General features: G+C 36.2%; 1 protein-coding gene and 1 long non-coding RNA gene across 2 annotated transcripts; both read left to right on the top strand.

Annotated features, from left to right (window-relative positions):
• Window positions 1-4,965: 4,965 nt before the first annotated feature.
• Window positions 4,966-6,444, top strand: LOC106352249. The gene is made up of 4 exons (XR_007325946.1): window positions 4,966-5,274; window positions 5,355-5,431; window positions 5,943-6,029; window positions 6,116-6,444. It is a non-coding gene; the product is annotated as an uncharacterized LOC106352249 (long non-coding RNA).
• Window positions 6,445-16,639: 10,195 nt separating this feature from the next.
• On the top strand, window positions 16,640-19,766 carry LOC106352250 (transcription factor MYB78). The gene is made up of 3 exons (XM_013791910.3): window positions 16,640-18,000; window positions 18,598-18,727; window positions 18,948-19,766. The coding sequence occupies exons 1-3, from the start codon at window positions 17,826-17,828 to the stop codon at window positions 19,621-19,623; spliced, it is 981 nt and encodes a 326-aa protein (XP_013647364.2). The 5' UTR covers window positions 16,640-17,825; the 3' UTR covers window positions 19,624-19,766.
• The last annotated feature ends 746 nt before the right edge of the window (window positions 19,767-20,512 follow it).

Below are 20,512 nucleotides of genomic sequence, written 5' to 3'. Positions count from 1 at the left end.
GACCTCACCCTTTAACAGCCTTCCCACAAGACAAGCTGTCACCAATTCAATTGGTGACAGCTTGTCTTGTGGGAAGGCTGTTAAAGGGTGAGGTCGGAGGTTCTCATAATAAAAAGTCGACTTTTATGTAACAACCCGCCCTTTGAGACCCAGGCTTACAGCGCTACAGCGCGCCGACCCCAACCCCTCTATTATGGAACACCTTCCATAATTAGGTTGTTGGTGAGCGTCGAACCCACGACCTCACCCTTTAACAGCCTTCCCACAAGACAAGCTGTCACCAATTGACCTGCAGTTCAATTGGTGACAGCTTGTCTTGTGGGAAGGCTGTTAAAGGGTGAGGTCGTGGGTTCGACGCTCACCAACAACCTAATTATGGAAGGTGTTCCATAATAGAGGGGTTGGGGTTGGCGCGCTGCAGCGCTGTAAGCCTGGGTCTCACAGGGCGGGTTGTTACAATTACCCTTTCACATATAGAATCCGATTGCTAAGATTGAGTGCATCATATCTACTTGGCTGTGTGGCCAGTTTGCATCATATATCATCCTGAACAACATGTTTATGTTATGCGCATGATCTGATTATTATCACCTTTGCATGATCTGATTGCTTTAAATTGAGGTTCCATAATTCCACTCTTGTACATATAGAATCAGTATGCTAGATTTGCATTATAAACATATGGCCATATGAAAACATATAGAAATTGCTTGTTTCGTCGATACTCTTGCTTGATAAATCTGTGTGACTTATTATGCATCATATATAACTTTGGTCGTGTGGCCTTATTGCATTATATCACATTTGGCCGTGTGGCTTGTTTGCTTATTAGAAATGTATTGACTTGATAGCATGTCTTGTTTATGGCCGTATGTTAAATATTTTATGAGATCTAAAATTGATTAATATATGATTTGAGATGTCGAAAATCAACTTGGATTTTGCTGTCCTAAATCTCTCAGGAGATAATTATTTGAAATGGGCACTGGATACTGAGTTTATCCTAAAGTCAAAGGACTTGGTGAATGAATTACAAAAGGCGATAATACCAAATGAGAAAAATTGATACATGGCAATATTAATTATTAGCCATCATCTTATTAAGAGTCTCAAAGATCAGTATCTGACTATAGAGAATCCTCTAGACCTTTGGACAGAGTTAAAAAATCGAGATATGATCACCAAAGAACGATGTTATTACCAAAGGCCCTATTTGATTAGAGAAATCCCAAAAATCCAGGACTATAAGTATGTGGATGAGTTTATTGCTAGCCGGGCAAAATAATGGATTACTGATGAGAAACAGTGAATTGAGACCTCCTGGATTAACCCCATTACCTGATACCAATAAGGCCGCAGAAGAAAAAAGGTAACCACGTCTAGAATGATATACCACACGGTCATATCCGTGGAGGGTGGAAAGGATGTGGCCATAGCCTCTATAACACATTTGGCCATGGGAATCACTATGGCAGAGGCCGTGGGTATCAACCCAATTTGAGCCATGGTCAAGGCAGTGGCCGTGGTATATCCTTTAAACCACAAAGCTCGACCAATTCAGTGTGCCATAGATGTGGAATGGAGAACCATTGGGCAAAGATATGAAGGACTCCCAAAGAGAGTCTGAAAGGGAACAATCTTAAAACTCACTTGGTCTATAAAGATGGTGAAAATAATTTCGAACATGATCAAGATGATCTTATAAAATATGAGACTTATTATTGCCTAAAAGAATCAATTTGATAAGCTGATTTCGACATCAAACTTGTGTGATTGCTTTGCTTGTATGCTTTCTCTGATTTTTATCTCCTTGAATTTATTTCTATTACATTGTCTGCTTATATTAAATGAATGAATGATTTTTCTATATGAGTACACTAAAAAACGCCAATATAAGTACTAAAGCAGGTACCGCCAGTCTGAAAGAAGACTATGGCTAGGCTAATATATTATTGCCTAAGGGTATGCATCTAGAAATCAGTGATGCATTTATATTCACCCAGCTCTAAGAGCAAGAGCAGCCTATTGAGTTTTAAAGATATAAGAATGATTGGTTTCCATATTGAAACAATGGGCGAAGGAAACAAAGAGTTCCTTCAGATATATGTATAAAATCGTCCAAGGCCATAATAAGTCCTAAAGACTATACATGCATTCTCTACTGACCTAGACTATGCATAGATCAGTATGATAGAGGCTAAAAGCCTGCGAAAAATCATATTCAAAAGGCACACATTAAAATATAAGAAGAGTTATCCCAAAGAATCTCACGTGTGTAGCATGTACACAAGGGAAACTCATTAGGCCATCACCAGTAAAACGGCTACGAGCCCCTTTTTCATAATAAAGACTATATGTCTAGATAATACTGGTGAATACATGTCTCAAGCGTTTAAATGATTATGGTATGTCTATGGGGGTAAGTGTTGAGAATTCTGTGATACATGTCCATACCAAGAACAGCTTAGCTGAAATCTTTTAAAATGCAAATAGCTGATTGATAGACCATAACTTATGAGGTCAAAACTCTCATTCACAGCTTGGGCCACACGAAATTTACATGCACCTAAGTTATTACGCATCAGGCCATTTAGTGAGCATAGATATCCCCAATCACAATTATTAACGGGTCAAGAGCCAGACATACCCCATCATAAGATCTTTGGATGTGCTGTCTATGTACTAATTGCTCCACCACAGAGAACTAAGATGGGACCTCAAAAGGAGGATGAGGATATATGCTGGATATGATTCTCCCACAATAATAAAGTATCTTGAGCAAACTATGGGTGATTATATTTGAAGTCAGGTAAACGGATTATTTTAAGACCAGGAGGAGAAAAATAATAAAGCTGGTAAAAAAAATAGAATGAAATCAACCATCAATGTCTTGGCAAGATCTTCAGACTAAAGAATGTGAAATAGACGTCCAAAGATTATACATTTACAAAGCTAGCTAATCAAATGCCAGACACATTTGCTGACCCGAAAAAGAATGACTAAGTCATATATAAACTAGCTTGTAAAGCACCAACGAATTTGATGTCCAAGAAGAGACACAGTCAAGTTGCAACAGAGTCTAGACAACGTATGAAACGTGGTAGACCAATAGGTTCCAAAAGATAAGAATCCTCGGAAACAAAAGAAAGGTGCAGAGAATGATAATCAAAATCAAAATCCGAGGTTACTAAGGAAACCATCCCAGATATGGAGATAAGGCCGGCTGGCTCTAAGGTACAGGTACCAAACAATGTAGCTTAGGACGCCAAGCTGCATAATATTAAAGGTCCTGATAATAATGAATCCCAATCGATTATATCATGTCTAGAACATAATGGAAATAAGGAATGTCGACATAAGATGATTTATTTGCATACAAGGTCGCACTTGAATTTATGAATATAAGTGACGATCATGAACCCACGTCAATATAAGAGTGTGCACTCGTAGAACAGATTGGATTGAATGAAAACGTGGGGTTAAATAGTTTAAAGAAGAAAGGCGTATTTGGCCATATGATTAAGACGCCATATGATGTTAAAACCAGTGGATATAAATGGGTCTTGTGAGGAATAGAAATCATGAGATATAAAGCTGATGTTGCACAAGGATTCTCACAAAGACCAATAATAGATTATGAGGAGACATACTGTCATGTGGTGGATGCAACTACTTTTAGATTTCTCATAAGTCTGGCTATATAAGAGAGAAAATTAGACTTGCAGCAAATTGACGTAGTGACTGCATATTTATATGGTCCACTGGATAATGAAAGTACTAGAGGGTATTGAGCTGAAAGTACAGCAAGTTCTCGAGAACAATATTGATAATCATCAAAGTATATGATTTGAATATCCTAGTAAACTCTGAATACAATTTCCCAAACAATTGAATATCTCAAGAAAGAGCTTGAGATGAAAGATCTTGGAAAACAAAGTTTTGTTTGGGATTACAACTTGAGTACATTAACAATGAAATCCTTGTGCATCAAATAGTATATACAGAAAATGGTACTCAAGAGATTTAATATGGATCAGTCTCACCCATTATCTAGTACATGGGCGTGAGATCACTTGTTTTGGACACTGATCCATTCAGTCCAAAGGTGGACGATAAAGAAGTCCATTTAGTCCTGAGATGGACGATGCAGAAGTCTTGTTTTAGACACTGATCTGTTTGGTCCATAAGAAGGACGGTGAAGAAGCCTTTGATTTTGGTTTATTTTATACTAACCAGCATAAAGAGGATTTATTTGGTTTTGTTGATTTGTTTTCAGACATGTTATGTTTTACACATGGTGGTACACGCATATCACAACAACATCATCCAAGATTTCGTGTGTGTGTATTTGAGGTCGATGACTCAATATGTTCGATCAGATTGTGGCATGGCCGATGGTAAAGAAGAACCAACTATCATGTTCGAGGACGAAGCATATTCTGCCCAAGATCTTCATCACCCACGGATTACAGAAAATTGGACAGTAAAGTCCAAATCAGGGAGAGTAATGTGTGTTGTACTCTTTTTCTTTCACCATGGTTTTGTCCCAATTGGGTTTTCCTGGTAAGGTTTTAATGAGGCAACATTAAAGCACATTACAAGCTCTAAATGGTTACGGCATACAAGGAGAGGTGTTATGAACCAGATTGTGAATGGCTCATAACCAAGGGATTATACCATCAGCGGCCCAAAAAAGAGAGAGTCGGTCAACTTTTCTTTTTGCTTATGTCTTTATGTTTTCATTTTCCTAGTTGGATTATGATTTGTACTATTTCCATTTATCTATGACGGTGTAATTAGGGATGTTAAAACGGGTCTGATGCCCGCGGGCTTTAACGGGCGGATTCTAAACGGGCAGAACCCATACCCGTTTATTTATATAGAAATACTTAACGGGCTCATACAGGGTCGGTCTTTTAAGAGTGTTTATTAAACGGGTGTACCCACGAAATAGAAGGGTGCCCGTTTAATTTTTTTTTTTTTTCAGAATATGTGAAACTACGTTATATTATCATTATGCTTTCCTTTGATCTCAGAAATTAGAATCTCGCAGCCGTCAAATTCTTCTCCTCTAAGCTCTGTTTCGATGAAAGTGAAACTTAGAAACATGATATGAATCGAACTTGAGAAACAATATTGTGGGTCTCTTCGTCTTCTTCACTAAGAGAAGGTAAGCATCTAATTTCGAAATTGTTTTCTTCTAATTTTGATTATAGGTTGCAGCCTACTTTGGTTCCTGTGAGATTGTGAGCGTCCTAAATCCTAATACTTCAAGTGAGTTTCTTTGTTTCGTGTGATCTATTTTTGGAGAAGATGATGTTTTATTTAATCTGGGTTTTGATTCTGGGTTGCAGGAGGTTTGGTAACTTCGAAGTGTATGTTTCTGCTGTGAGGGTTTTTGTTGTGTTTGGTGGGTTATCTTCACTTTCAGGTAAGCTTATAAGACCTCTCATAGTCTCATTAGTAATGGAGTCTCTTTGGTTTTGTGTGGATTAAGATTCTTTCTGATGAGCATTAATAGGATTTTGAAGTAATGGAACCTGTTTGTAGTGATTATTTAGTCTCATTACAATTCTCTTTTGCAGTTTTGTAATTGTGTAGACAAGATGACTTTAGTTTTGTTCGATTTGAGTTCAAACATGCCATGAGAATGAGCATGAGTGAAGAGGTAACCTTGACTATTAATTGAGTTTTATTGCAAGCGTCTTGTTACTTAATTAGTTCAGGAGAAAGTTTTAGTTTTTTTTTTTTTGTGAGATTTGATTCATTTTCTGTGAGAATTTTGGTGCTGATAACACCATGCGTTTGGCCTCTTTGGTTTAACCATGACCTGTTTCTGTCTTTAATAGAGAAGAACGTGTAAACACTAATACATTCACCCTCGTCCGAGCTTCCCATTTTCTTTTGTGTGGCTGCAATAATATTTTCTTTTTTCTTTGCAGATTCAAAGCTCATGTAGATGGAGTAGGGATCGTTGGTTTGAGACTAAGAGAGGAGGATGAAGTTGGTTTATGTCTTGTTTCAAAATGGTTTGCAGTTTTTAAAAAAAAATTCAGACAGAAGCTTTATGTGCTTTCAGATTCTCAATGGTTTTTTTTTTTTTTTGATAATCCAGGGGTTCCCCACTTACGTGGATCATTCCCCTGGGCCCGGTTAGGCAGCGGTCCACTTCACCGAGAAGGCTTTACCTGGGCTGGGGACAAGGCCCAACACCCAGTACTGCATTTGATGACAGGATGGACAGTTCCCCTCCGTCTGGCTTCGAACCCGGGAGCATGACAATTGGCCCCCAAGACCCTTACCAAACGAGCTACCACATCCTGTCATTCTCAATGGTTTGTTGTATTTCACTTTCTAAGTTTCAGATTTATGTACTTGCAGATTTTAAATATGTATTAGATACACTGCAGATTTTAAATCAGGTTTATTACATGTTATTGAGCATGTAAATGATTAAAACTGCATTTAAAAATAGGTTTTTAATAAGATTGCACAAAATCATATCTTAAGATAATTAAAATTGCATTTTAAAAAAAGAAAACAATAACAATAAAAGAAATAATTAAAAACAATGTCATTACAAAAAAAGGTATAAGGTTTAACGTCATTACAAATTAATTAAATTGTAATATTAGAAGTTGACAAAAAATAAAATAAATGGGCTCACGGATCTAAACGGGTAAATGGGCATCACAATTGTAAACGGGCCACAGTTAAACGGGCTCTAACGGGCAGAGCTCTAAATGGGCATGAAGTTAACGGGTTCTAAACGGGCAGGGTTTAAACGGGCTCGGGTAACCCGTTTTAACATCCCTAGGTGTAATATCTTATATAAAGAACCTCTATGTTATAAATAAAGTGAGTTTTTTCCATTACTTTCACAACAGAAAAATAGTTTTTAAAAATTTTGCTATGCTATATTTAAACTTATAATTTTAGCTGCTAAAACATTTTGAAAGCAATATTGTTGCAGCTTTTCACTTCTCTTTTCTTCATATAAATATGTCCCCATAGTTTATTCCTTAATATTTTAAAAGCATAACATGCAAAATGTATTATCTAATGTGTTTGGTTATAAATGTTTTCTTTGCAAATGTTCCTACTAATGATGCCCACAAGTATAATTTGGCACATACATAGTTTAATGTTTCAACAGTTGGCCTAATCACATAACTTACATGAAACCACATACACATAATATATGCTAAAAAATAGTTTTCATAAATGAGATTATGATGTTCACCCACCAAATGGAATTGAAGTTCATAAGAAAAAGATGATCAAAGTTATACATGGCCACGTGCTAGAGACTCAGATGTGCTCAATATGCATATTTAGATTCAAATGAATTTGTTTCGCTTTAAACTAAGCTACGCGTGTAGTTCTCAACATGGTAAAACCATCATTAACTTCGGTCTTTTAACTAGGGTTCTTACCTTTGGCTAAAAGACGGTTTTTAGAACATAATTATCGATGGGTTTTAAAGGGGTTCTTCTGGATTTATATGTTTGTGGACCCTACAAAAAGGTAAGAGTCGATGTTAGAAGACACAAAATAAAAACCGATTTTGGAGGAGTTAAGAACCGTCTCTTAAATAAGAGATATAAGAGTCGTCTGTTAAATAAGAGATATAAGAGCCGTCCTTAAATAAGAGATATAAAAGCCGTCTCTTAGTTGAAAAACGTAAAAAACAAAAAAAAAGTCAAATCATAAGTTAAAAACTTCGGCTAAAAGACGAGAATTGTAACCTAGTGAGAGTTAAGGTTAGCCGTACAAAGTGCATAATTAACTTGCCAAGATGGTTTCATTTCAAAGTTGGCAAAGTACTTAAAGTGGCCACAAAAATAATATTGATGTTTTGACAGATGATTAATCTTGTCAAAACATCAATATTATTTTTAAAGTTTACGTATTTGATACTAACCATATATATAGTGTTGAAGACTCTTTCAAGATTTTTCTTACTTCTAATTTACGGATGATCTTTATCTTTTGACCACGAAAATATATAACTTACTGCTTTTTAACCATTAATTGTGGCTGTAAATAAAAAACCATTCTCCTGCCAAGTGCCAAGTTTAGAGAATGCTCGAATAATGCCGTTCGTCCTGTCTAAGGGATATCTGAGTTCTGAAAGTGACTTTTATCTTATATCTATATCTTGTTCTTTAGAGAATTTTTCCTACATATGATACTTTAACAGGATAGTTTGCAAATGCATTTATTCTTCAGAATAAATAAAGAGGTTGGAAGCTTCGCAAAAGAATACGCGTTTAGCTTTCATAATTTAAAATTAGAATATATTATTAAGATTTAAGATCAGTGTCGTTTGTAACAATCATTATTAGAGACTTCTGGGAAAAGAAAATTCTTAATATCAATCAATTAAATAAAAGTGATTAATAAGGACCATATTTTTTGGTTGTGTGTACGTGTTGATTATTAGACCATATGTCTTGGTTGGACTTGGCCCGAATTAGCACAAAGTTGCGATGCACATTTTTGTGTAGAGATATATTATATATTCCCTTCGTTTCAAAGATAGATTTTTTTGGTATTTTTACATATATTTAAAAAATATATTAATCACTATAATAAATTTATCATTTTTTATAATTTTTAATAATTTTTAACTAATAATAATTCAATAAAATCAATCAATTTTTTTTAAAATCACATTATTTTCATAGAAAGAAAATTATTTTTATGAACCAAAATTTTTTTCTAAAACATGTAATTTAACGAAACAGGCGAATATTTAATAACATGTGCAAGGAAGATAATGAAATGTGATAGAAAGAAATTTTCTTGAATTACCATTCACCTAGTGTAGTCATCTTCTTACTTATGTCACTTATGGTGTTTTTTCTTTTTTTGGTAATATTTCATGGTTATCTTATAAAGTAACATTAATATTTTTGTTAAATTGTTAACCGCTACTGATGTGATAATTGCGGTTACGTATATTAATTAACCTCTTATCTCCGACAATACCGGTTGCAGCTACCCAAGAGCCAAAACTCTGTCATCATAATCTACTGTTATTTTACCTCTATCTCAAAGATGTATACTGCAATGATGATTTAATATCTTGTAATGTGGTTAATTTCAGAAAAAAATTACTTAAACGTTATTATTGTCCTAAAAGTCTTTTACCAAAAGAAAATACTGTCCTAGAATATTTTAGTCTTTTACCAAAAAAATATTGTCCTAAAATATTTTAAATGCACATCTGTATAAAGGTGGGCTACACAAAAATAATGTGGACGAATTAAGATTTTTATGAGAAGGGAGAATAGCAGAAGTACAAAACGTAAGTAAAACATAAAAAATCTCGTATAAATGATATACTCATTATATTAGATCGGAATTCTAACTTTATCTTAAATTTGATACCATTTTTTAATTTACTTTTAAATGATAATCATTTACACGTAACCGTAAATTTATTATGAAAAAGACAAAATTAATCTTTTTAAATCATTCATAAATGTTAATGAATTCTTTATAGAAGTAATTTATAAACTCAATCCACTACTTAAATACTAAATCTTAAACAATGATCATTAAATTTTAAATCCAAATGTTATGCTATTTTTGATTAAATGTGTTTTTGGAAAATGAAATTTAATTCGGTATATTTTAAACAATTTCTCTTATATTATTGGTAATTTAGTTTTTTTTTTTTTGACAACGAATGACTATTCTATTACTCAAACTTGAGTTGGTCTGGGTAGGTCTGGGACTTATTATCGGAGATCCGGATTCGATCCGAGATCCGCTCCGAAAATAGGATATCCGGGGTGCCTGGATCCGAATCCGGATAGTAAAATCTTGGATCCGTGCAAACCGAATTCGGATCCGGATATCTTGATTTTTAGGTCCGGATATCCGGATCCGGATCCGTATTTTTAAAATACACTAAATTTTTAAATTTTATTAATATTTATATTTGATATATTAATATTTATACATGAATTAATCTTATAATATTATATTTTAGTTTTGACAATATTATAAACATATATAAATATATTTTTAAATATTTAATTTATGTATTATATTAAAAAATTAGTATTTTTTGTTAAAAAAAATATTTTTAATTATTTTGACGGATCCGGATCCGCGGATAATAGAATATCGAGACGGATATCCGAAATCCGGATATCCGGAAACCACGAATCCAGATCTGGATATTAAATCCACGGATCCGACGGATCCGGATCCAGATACCCTAAATTTCCCGGATATCCGGATCCGTCCCAGAGCTAGGTCTGGGTAGCCAGACCGGAATAGAACAACCAATAAAACATAAATCTCTATAGAAAGACCTCACAGTCTTAGCTAAAAAGTTCGAAATATGGTTTTGCGCTCGTGGGATGTGAGTGATCTTGAAGTGCGGAAAACATATCTTCAGAGTCTCTATCCTTTCCAATTCTGTTGCAAATCTTGGCCAAGCATTGAACTCCATAATCATAGCGATCAAATCTTTGCAGTTCGTCCCAAAATTCTGACATGTTAAATGCTGAAACATACTCTCCATCGCCCATCGTAGCGTTTCCACTTAGTTAAAACTGGAAAAAAAAAAAGTTTTTATAACTACAAGGATTAAATCGTATAGAAAACAAGTTATACAACTTATTATATCAACAACGAGGTACACGCAGGAAGTCAAGTGTGAACCTTTACTTTAAAGCTCTAGTGCCGAAGTAAGTGCTAGTTAAGTACACTAATAAATCTGAAGGACATTTTTCAATCCATACCACGATTCTTTAACCAATGTTCAATTTACGGCATTCTTTAAATTTGTTCATTAGGATAACGCGTTGGGTGATTGAAAAATGAGAGACCGAGTCAAATTAGATATTTTATTACTATTTCAGATAGTTTTTTTTTGTGTGTGCAAAACTGTTTGCATAGTTTATTATTCAAAAAATGTTGTCTTATTTCGATTATGATCAAGATCTTCGGTGACGAAATCTAAAGATCAACCTCATAGAATTACATTTTCTAGTCTCCCTGATTGGAGTTGCCATCATTTAATTTTGTTAGAGGTTAATATTAAAATCGTATACTCTCAACGTCCAAATATAAAAACTCACTTTATCATAGCTTAAGCTCAACTCAAAGCTTTCTCTCTAAACTCACAAGTTATGCCACAAGATTGACATCTCCTTATATAACTCATATAAATTCCTAAATTCATTAGGAAACATATCTTATGGATAACTATCAATATTCCTAAACTCATTAGGATAGCTTATATACCAAGCTATGTTCAAGCTAAGCCAACATTCTCCCTCTTAAGCTTGAACTCACCATCCTTCACATCTTAAACTCCAATGAGATCCCTCATCTCTTTGAACTTGATCGTACCAAGTGCTTTAGTTAGAATATCAGCTTTCTGGACTCTACCAGCCACAAATTTCACGTCCACCAATCCATCTTCTACACACTCTCTTATGAAATGAAACCTTGTGTGAATATGCTTGCTCCTCCCGTGAAACACCGGATTCTTAGAGAGCGCGATCGCAGATTTATTGTCAATACGAATGACTGCTTTCTGAGCTCTTCTGTTCATGATCTCTTCAAGTAGTTCTTGTAGCCACAAGGCCTGTTTAGCTGTCTCCGTCGCCGCCATGAACTCTGCTTCACAAGAGGATAACGCAACAACCTCTTGCTTTTGAGAACACCAGGTAACAGGGCACTCATCCAAATAAAAAACGTGTCCAGTCGTGCTTCTACCATCATCAGGGTCTGCATTGTAACTACTATCGCTGTAGCCAATGATTACTTTCTTGTTTCCACGCTTGAAGTGCAGCCCGAGTGAACAAGTGCCGCGGAGATAACGTAGAACTTGTTTTAACGTGGCTCCGTGTGAAGTCTTGGGGTCGTGCATATACCGGCTTAGGACTCCCACAGATTGCGCAAGATCAGGCCTAGTATGTATCAGATAACGAAGGCAGCCGATGTTTCTTCTGAACTCCTTTTCGTTGACTCCTTCTTCTTCCTCGGCTTTTGACAACTTGAGCCCTTGATCCATAGGAACATGAACAACATTGCATCCCCACATTCCTGCTTCCTCCAAGATTCTTGTCGCATATCTCTCTTGATTTAAGAAAATACCTTCTATAGTTTGGATCACTTCGATCCCAAGATAGTACGTAAGCTTCCCCAAGTCACTCAATTCAAATTTCATCGCCATCTCCCTCTTGAACTTTTGAATAACGTCTAGATTAGTACCTGTAACGAGCAGGTCGTCCACATATACTGCAACCAACAAAAGACAATCCTTCGTTTGCTTTCTAAAGAGAGACGGTTCTTTAGAACACTTCACAAAACTAAGCTCCTTAAGTATTGACTTCAACTTAATGTTCCAGGCTCTTGGCGCTTGCCGGAGTCCATAGAGAGCCTTGTGTAACCTATAAACCTTGTTCTCACTCCCTTTAACCTTGAATCCCTCAGGCTGCGAGACATATACTTCTCTAATAGATCTCCATGTAGAAACGCGGTTTTTACATCTAGATGATGTATCTCCCACCCGTTTGATGCTGCCAACGCTATAATAACTCGAACCATTTCTATCCTTGCCACAGGAGCAAAGACTTCCTCAAAGTCTATGTCGTGACGCTGTACGTAGCCTTTAGCTACGAGCCTTGCCTTATACTTCTTTATGGTTCCATCTGCATTCCGTTTGATTTTGAAAACCCATTTTAAACCTATCGCCTTGCAACCATCAGGGAGATCGACAAGAGTCCATGTTTTGTTTTTTCTTATCGAAGAGAGTTCGTCTTCGCACGCCTCTCTCCAGACTCTCTCGACTTTTGCTTCGTTCCAATCCCATGGCTCCTCATTGACAAGCAAAAGAATACGTTCTGTCTCAAGCTCTTCGAGGAACAGAACATAGTCATCCAAGTAACTCGGACGTGTTGTTTCCCTAGTTGATCTTCTCAGAGAAGTTGTTCTTCTGTTGGCTCGTCATCTTCATCGCTATAAGTTTCCTCTTTAACAATAACATCATCGTTAGCTGAATCCTTGATTGCTTCATCATCGTTAGCGGCTTCTTCAGTCGCAATTCTTTCATTCTCACCATCAAGACTCGGGTATGTGATCAAACTCTGATCTCATGTTGCTTCCTTTCCTTTTGTTTCCCATTCCCAGCTCCTGAGTTCATCGAAAACAACATCCCTACTGACGACCGCTCTGCGCACCTTTGGGTCAAATAAGCGATAAGCTTTTGTTCCTGGTTCAACACCAAGATGCACCAACACTCGAGATCTATCGTCTAGTTTCTTTAGATGTGGAGCTTCAATTTTTGCGTAGCAGACACAACCGAAAACACGTAAGTGACCCACGTTTGGCTTCTTCTTCTTAAGACTCTCGTATGGAGTCTGTGTTTTCAAGGTTCTTGTTGATACCCGGTTGATCAAGTATGTTGAATGTCTGACTGCCTCACCCCACAACCAATTTGGCACTTTCATATGCTTCATAATGCTTCTTGTCATCTCCATTAATGTCATATTGTGTCTCTCTACGACTCTGTTCTGTTGTGGTGAGTACGGAACTGTTAGATGTCGCTGTATCCCTTAACTCTCGCAATAGGCTTGGAACTCAAAAGACGTGAATTCACCACCCGATCTGTTCGGAAGGTTTTGATTCTTTCTCCAGTTTCTTGCTCGACAAGATTCTTAAACGCTTTGAACTTGACAAATGCCTCGCTCTTTTCTTTCATTAGGATTGTCCACATGTATCTGGAATGATCATCAATCAGAACAAATACATACCTATTACTTGCTGCGGTTGGAGGTGAGATGGGTCCACAGAGGTCTCCGTGAATGAGCTCCAGAACATTGGTGGCACGGTACGTCGTTGCTTTGGGAAATACTCGACGCGTTTTTTTTCCTAGAAGACAGGAGGCACATGTTTCTTTCTCAATAGATATTCTCGGAATACCTGTGACAATGTCTCTGCTTATCATTGTTTTCATGGTGTCGATGTTTACATGTCCGAGTCTTGCATGCCACACAGCCGAGTCATCTTCCTTCGAGGCCTGCAAGCACCTATTGTTCTCCACGTCCATGGCCACTTTGTAGAGTCGGTTCTTAGATCGAACTGATTTGATCAATAGATTGCCGTCACGATCGTATATAGTCAAGTAATCATCTTTCATTCTTACATCACAACCAGCCTCCGTTGCTTGACCAAGACTGATAATATTACTTCTTAGATCCGGAATGAAGTAGACATCATATAGTATTTTCTTCTTGCCATCCTTACTAGCAAAAAGAATTGATCCCTTTCCTTTTATATCTATCTTGGAGTCCTCACCAAACCTAACTTTCCCTGTGATCTTTTCATCAATCTTAGTGAAATAATCACGGTCTCCAGTCATGTGATTACTTGCCCTGTTGTCCAAATACCATATGTTGTCTTTATCGGAATGAGACTCGAACCTGCTTGGCATAACTTTCTCTTCGTTGAGATACACTACTTCGTGCATCATTAACTCCTCTGCTTCTCGTGTGCTTTCGTTTTCATTCTCCTGTGTATCTTGGAGTTTAAGTAAACGATCAGGGCAATCGTAAACATAATGCCATGTTTTATCACACCGATAACATACGACTTTAGACGCATCTCTCCCCTGTCTCCAGTCAGGCTGATTATATCTACCACGCCTCCTTCCTCGATTGTTGTTGTAACGTCCTCTGCCTCTACCATAGCTGCCCTGCGGATTTTGACTTTGTGAATCCATGTTCGTATACATAAGCTTTCCTTGCTCTTCCTCTTGATCACTATCTTGAATCCGTTCTTCATAGGCTTTTAACCTACCGACGATGTCTTCAAACGTCGTTGTATTCAGGTTCAATACTTGTTCCAGCGCAGCTATGATATGGATGTACTTCTTTCGTGGGAGACTGCTCAAACTTCTTCACAAGCTTGGATTCTTCGATATCTTCACCTAGGGCTGATGACTTGGAAGATAACTCAGCAAGTTTCCCAGAGAACTCATCAATGGTTTCTGATTCCTTCATCTTCAATCTTCCGAAGTCTTCCATTAAGGTTTGTAGTCTCGCCTCACGAACTCTATCTACTCCCACATGCCTAGCTTTTATCGCTTCCCATACGTCTTTTGACGTATCCAGGTTGCCAACGGTTAGTATTAGGGTTTCTGGTATTGATTGAAAGAGAAGTGCTCGAGCCATGTCGGTTTTTCGACCTCATTCACTCCTGGTTCTATCGATTCCCAGACTTTATGTACCTTAAGTGCCGCCTTCATCCTCATGCTCCATACCGTATAGTTTGTAGTTGTAAGCATTGGGCATTGAATTGATGATGAAATTCTCTCCTTTGCTGTAGGTGTTGTTGCTGCTATTATATCCCCCATGTTTTATCTTCTCACTAATAACTCTGTTTCACGAATTTGGATGCTTTTGAACCGATTTCAATAGAAGCTCTGATACCAATTATTAAAATCGTATACTCTCAAGATCCAAATATAAAGGCTCATTTTATTATAGCTTAAGCTCAACTCAAAGCTTTCTCTCTAAACTCACAAGTTATGCCACAAGATTGGCATCTCCTTATATAACTCATATAAACTCCTAAACTCATTAGGAAACATATCTTATGGATAACTATCAATATTCCTAAACTCATTAGGATAGCTTATAAACCAAGCTAAGCCAACAGTTAACATATATTCTTGTTATAATTAAGGTTTATTATGTTATTGTTTCTTTTTTCCTAGAGTGTTTTGTTCTCAAGAACTAGAGTACTGTTATCTATCTATCTACCGAGCATGTCCTAGTAAATATATGGCTAGAAACAAAAATAAAAGAATGTGGCCTACTTTTTCAAAGGGAATCAAACCCTTAAGGCTGAACCTTTGTGACATACAGTATACCCAAACTGCTAATGCTATTAGACCATGATCAACGGGGTGGCTTATTAGGGGGTATTAGTTTAATTAGGATTTAAATTAAAAGGAAAATGGGTTAAATTAGAAGAAGCAAGTCTTAATCAGGGGTTAAAAGAATCGGGTCTTGTGGGACACGTGTTGTGTGATGCTTCTCTTTCTCTCTCTTTCGACAAAAGAAGTGTCTCTCTCTTTCGAGAAAAGAACACGGCGACTCTCTCCCTCTCGCACACGAAATCGCGTCTCTCTAGCTTTCCTCGTCGAATCCGCCGGAGAATCACGAAGTCTCAACGATCGGTTCGGCGTCTTTGTCGGAGGAGTCATCGATTCTCTCGATTCGATCGACGACTCAGCGTCTCTCAATTTCTCCTCGTCGAATCCGCTGGTCTTTCTCGAAGTCGCAACGATCGGTTCGGCGTCTGTGTCAGAGGATCTCGTTTAGATCGACATCTCCGCGTCTCTCTTGCTCTCCTCCACCTCTCCGAGTCTGATTCTGCATCTCTCCTCAGCGAAGAATCGAGGCGTCTCTCTCGGTGTCTCGACGGCTCTCTCCGACGGCTCTCTTCGACGGTGGAAATTAAGAACCTTCCAATGGAGGAGTTAAAACGAAGAAGTTCTTAATAAAAATTCTTAAGCTAAATCTATTACTTTAAAATGAATTAAGAACCCATTAGGGGATCTATGGTTAATCTTGCTCTTAAGAACTTTCTGTTAAAACAAGGCCGTTAAAGAAGATGTTCTCTGGCGGCCCGAAGCTTCCTCAGGTTCCATCAAGGACCGGTTCTGTCTATTTAACTAACACAAAAATTACATTGAATTTTATCGGGTGTTTATCTCAACATTTGGTAATAGGTAGTAGATTGTCTATATCTTTATAATAGTATTCAGTGTATTTTTATTTCCGATACAATATAATAATTCTTTTATCATAATCATTTTTTTGTTTCTGACTCATTCCGAAATGAATTTTACTTTTCAATCCAAAACATTCTCCACTTGAATAGCCTTGGAATATTATATCATACTTGTATTAGCTTCCAATTTCTAAAAATTATTTTAATGTTAGATGCAACTCAAAACAAACATAAACTAAATAAATACTTCAGTGTCCCAAATACATTGTTTTTAGGTATCTTCATTTTTTTCCAATGTATATTCTAGGTTTCTAACAACGATAACATGTGAAATAAGCGTTTTAGAAGATTCTATATGTATGTGCTATCTAAAATTTAGCTACCAGAAGCATAGAGAACAAAACATAAATCTAAAACAAGGAGCATCATATAAACTGTTTGGGAATAAATTATTTAGCAGCATATATAGTTTAATGTTGACGAATTTGTAACTCCAAGTATAAATTACTTGCTAAAGTTTATCAAACTATAATCATGTGGTATCTGATCTCTAATCGACAAAGATCCTGATGATGAACACTTCCTCGCAACGCGGTTCAATAAGATGAACATTTCTTGATGTATGGTTTAATGCACTCTTAAAAACACAGGTTGATCAACTAAAATGGGAAAATATTTTTGCTCATGTATTTTGTATAGAAATTGAAAAAACAATAATATTAACGTGTTTACTTCAATAATTGGGATCATATTATGAAATTCTTGCTTTTATAATAATATTATTGGAAACAAAATTCTTATATTGCGGCCGTTTATGCCTCTTTCCACATGTTGCAAATAGTTTAAAGAAGCAAGCTTTTCTTTAAAAGATATTATTATTTTTTATTCATCTATAAAAACCAATCAACTTCTGCATCTTTCCCTGTGGATACACCCCTTCTCTCTCTACACATAACTCCAACAAAAAGTGTTTCTCTCTCAGTTAAGACAAACAGAGAAAAGGTACAAAGTCTCGATCTCTTTGAATTTCTCTTTGTGGGTCTCTCTGTTTCAATATGGACGGCAAAAGAAGCTTTGAGATCAATAAGAACATGGGAGATTTCGAGAACAACGTGGATGACGAAATGGACCTAAGGAGAGGTCCATGGACGGTTGAGGAAGATTTCAAGCTCAGCAATTACATTTCTACTCTTGGAGAAGGCCGATGGAACTCTCTAGCTCGTTGCGCCGGTATGATACACTACCGTCCATCTACTATTACACGTATAAACACTCAGATTAACATATTCATCCGCGTGTATGAATGTTTTCCTAATTAAAAATTAATAAAAAGCTAAACTATCACAAGTTGCATAAGCATATTAAATTTATTGTTACGTTTTGTTATTTCCTTGTTATATCTCGATCTCCATGTGTGTTTTTGATTTTTGAACCAATTCGCTACTCCATTTTTGTGCTGATAAATAAAACAATTGCTTCAAAATTTCAAGAAAATGAGGTTTACGTTGTGTGCACAAATGAAAAGTACCTAATGAGTAATGGGGATCAGTTATAAGTATTTTCGAATCTCAGTATGGATTCAATAATTTAACCAAACTCTAGGTTTTTGGATAAAGTAACTATATTCGCGTATAAAAAACTAATGCTAATAAATGATCAACATCTATAGGGGAAGAGCACTAACGCAATGACAGAAAGTTTAATGGAGAAAAATACCCTTTATACAATTTGCCTCATAGCAACGGTCCATATTATTCGAAAGTTTACAAAATATGATCATTATGATGAGTTTTTTGCGTATGATTAGTATCTTCCGATTTTAAATAGGTCTCAAAAGAACCGGAAAAAGCTGTAGATTACGGTGGTTGAACTATCTCCGGCCAGACGTCCGCCGTGGAAACATAACCCTTGAAGAACAACTCTTAATTCTTGAACTTCACTCCCGTTGGGGCAATAGGTACTTTTCTAATTTAAAACAAGTCCTAGATCAATTGTATTTACAAGAATTCGGTCACAAAGATTGATTATCATGAATATAATAAGATCACGTCGCGTCTTTAGTCATCAATTCATTTTATTTCCTGCTTACAAGAATTGGAAGATTGGTTATTTTCTACTAAACAAGAATTTCCTCACAACTTTAGTCACTAATACAATATATTTTCTTGTGATTTCAGATGGTCTAAGATTGCACAATATTTACCAGGAAGAACAGATAACGAGATTAAAAACTACTGGAGAACACGTGTGCAAAAGCATGCGAAACAGCTTAGATGCGACGTCAACAGTCAACAGTTTAAAGACACTATGAGGTATCTTTGGATGCCTCGTCTAGTAGAGCGGATCCAAGCCGCCTCCGCTTCATCCACCACTGGTTCTGCTGCCAAGTCTTGTGTCACCACCACCACAGATCAGTTCGTGATCACGTCATACGACGACGGAGCCAACAACAACAATACCAGCATAGACCATTTGGGTTTAACGAACAACCCTAATGGTTACGTCACGTCGGGAACTTCAAGCGTGACAGTATCTCCGGCGTCCGGTTTGACGGAGTATAATATAGGCAGTGAAGTGGGAAAGATTGAAACTAGTTTTGATCCGGATCAGAGTTTGGTGGGTCCACAAATCCTGTTGCCATCGCAAAACTACCTGGATGATAAAAGTGGATTATTAAACGGAGGTTTAAGGGATATGCAGGAGCAGAGCTATCACAATTTGTTTGAAAATATTAATGGAATGATACCTTCTTATTCGGACAGTTTCTGGAACATTGGAAGTGATGAAGACTTTTGGCTCTTACAGCAGCAGCAGCAACAACAACAACAGCTCCTCAACAATAGAAGCTTCTGAATAGACAAAATAATTATCTATAAAGAAAAAAGAATAGTGAAGTGGATTAACTAGTGTGTGAAAGAAATTGGTGTTAAAGGAAAAAAAAAACTTATATTTGAAAAAGGAGGGTTTCATATATATTTTTGGAGTTATTTTGATGAGAAATTCTTGGGTTCACCCCCTAGGGTGAACCTTTAGGTTCACCAACCAATAGTGTTTGAGTATTTGATATTTGATATCTTTTAAAAAAGGAAATAAAATTGAATATCCAAATTAGATTATATTTTTAAAATAAAATAATAAAAATACATAAAAATAGCTACAAAAAATAAATTAATTAATATTGTTAAATCTTCAGCAAAATACTAAACCCTATACCCTAAATCCTAAACCCTAAACCCTAAACGTTAAACCTTAAACTTTGGATAAACTCTAAACCGTTGGAAAATCTTAAACCCTAAATCATACATTAAAAACTAAATTTTACTAACACTAAACCCTAAATCCTAATCACTAAACCCTAAACCCTTGGGTAAACCCTAAACCCTTGGGTAAACCCTAAACCCTTGGGTAAACTCTGAACCCTTGGATAAATCATAAACTCTAGGGTTTAATTTTAAATATTTTTGATTTAGAGTTTATGATTTATCCAAGGGTTCAGGGTTTATCCAAGGGTTTAGGGTTTAGTGATTAGGGTTTAGGGTTTAGTGTTATTAAGATTTAGTTTTTAATGTATGATTTAGAATTTAAAATTTTCTAATGGTTTACGGTTTATCCAAGATTTAAGGTTTATAATTTAGAGTTTGGAGTTTAGGATTTAGGGTATAGGATTTAGTATTTTGCTAAAAGTTTATCAATATTTATTTATTTATTTTTTGTAACTATTTTTATGTATTTTTATTGTTTT

This window comes from Brassica napus, chromosome C7 (assembly GCF_020379485.1).
Source record: "Brassica napus cultivar Da-Ae chromosome C7, Da-Ae, whole genome shotgun sequence".
Taxonomy (NCBI): domain Eukaryota; kingdom Viridiplantae; phylum Streptophyta; class Magnoliopsida; order Brassicales; family Brassicaceae; genus Brassica; species Brassica napus.
The sequence above is the reverse complement of the archived record's forward strand: the minus strand, read 5'-3'. Positions and strand labels throughout refer to the sequence as shown.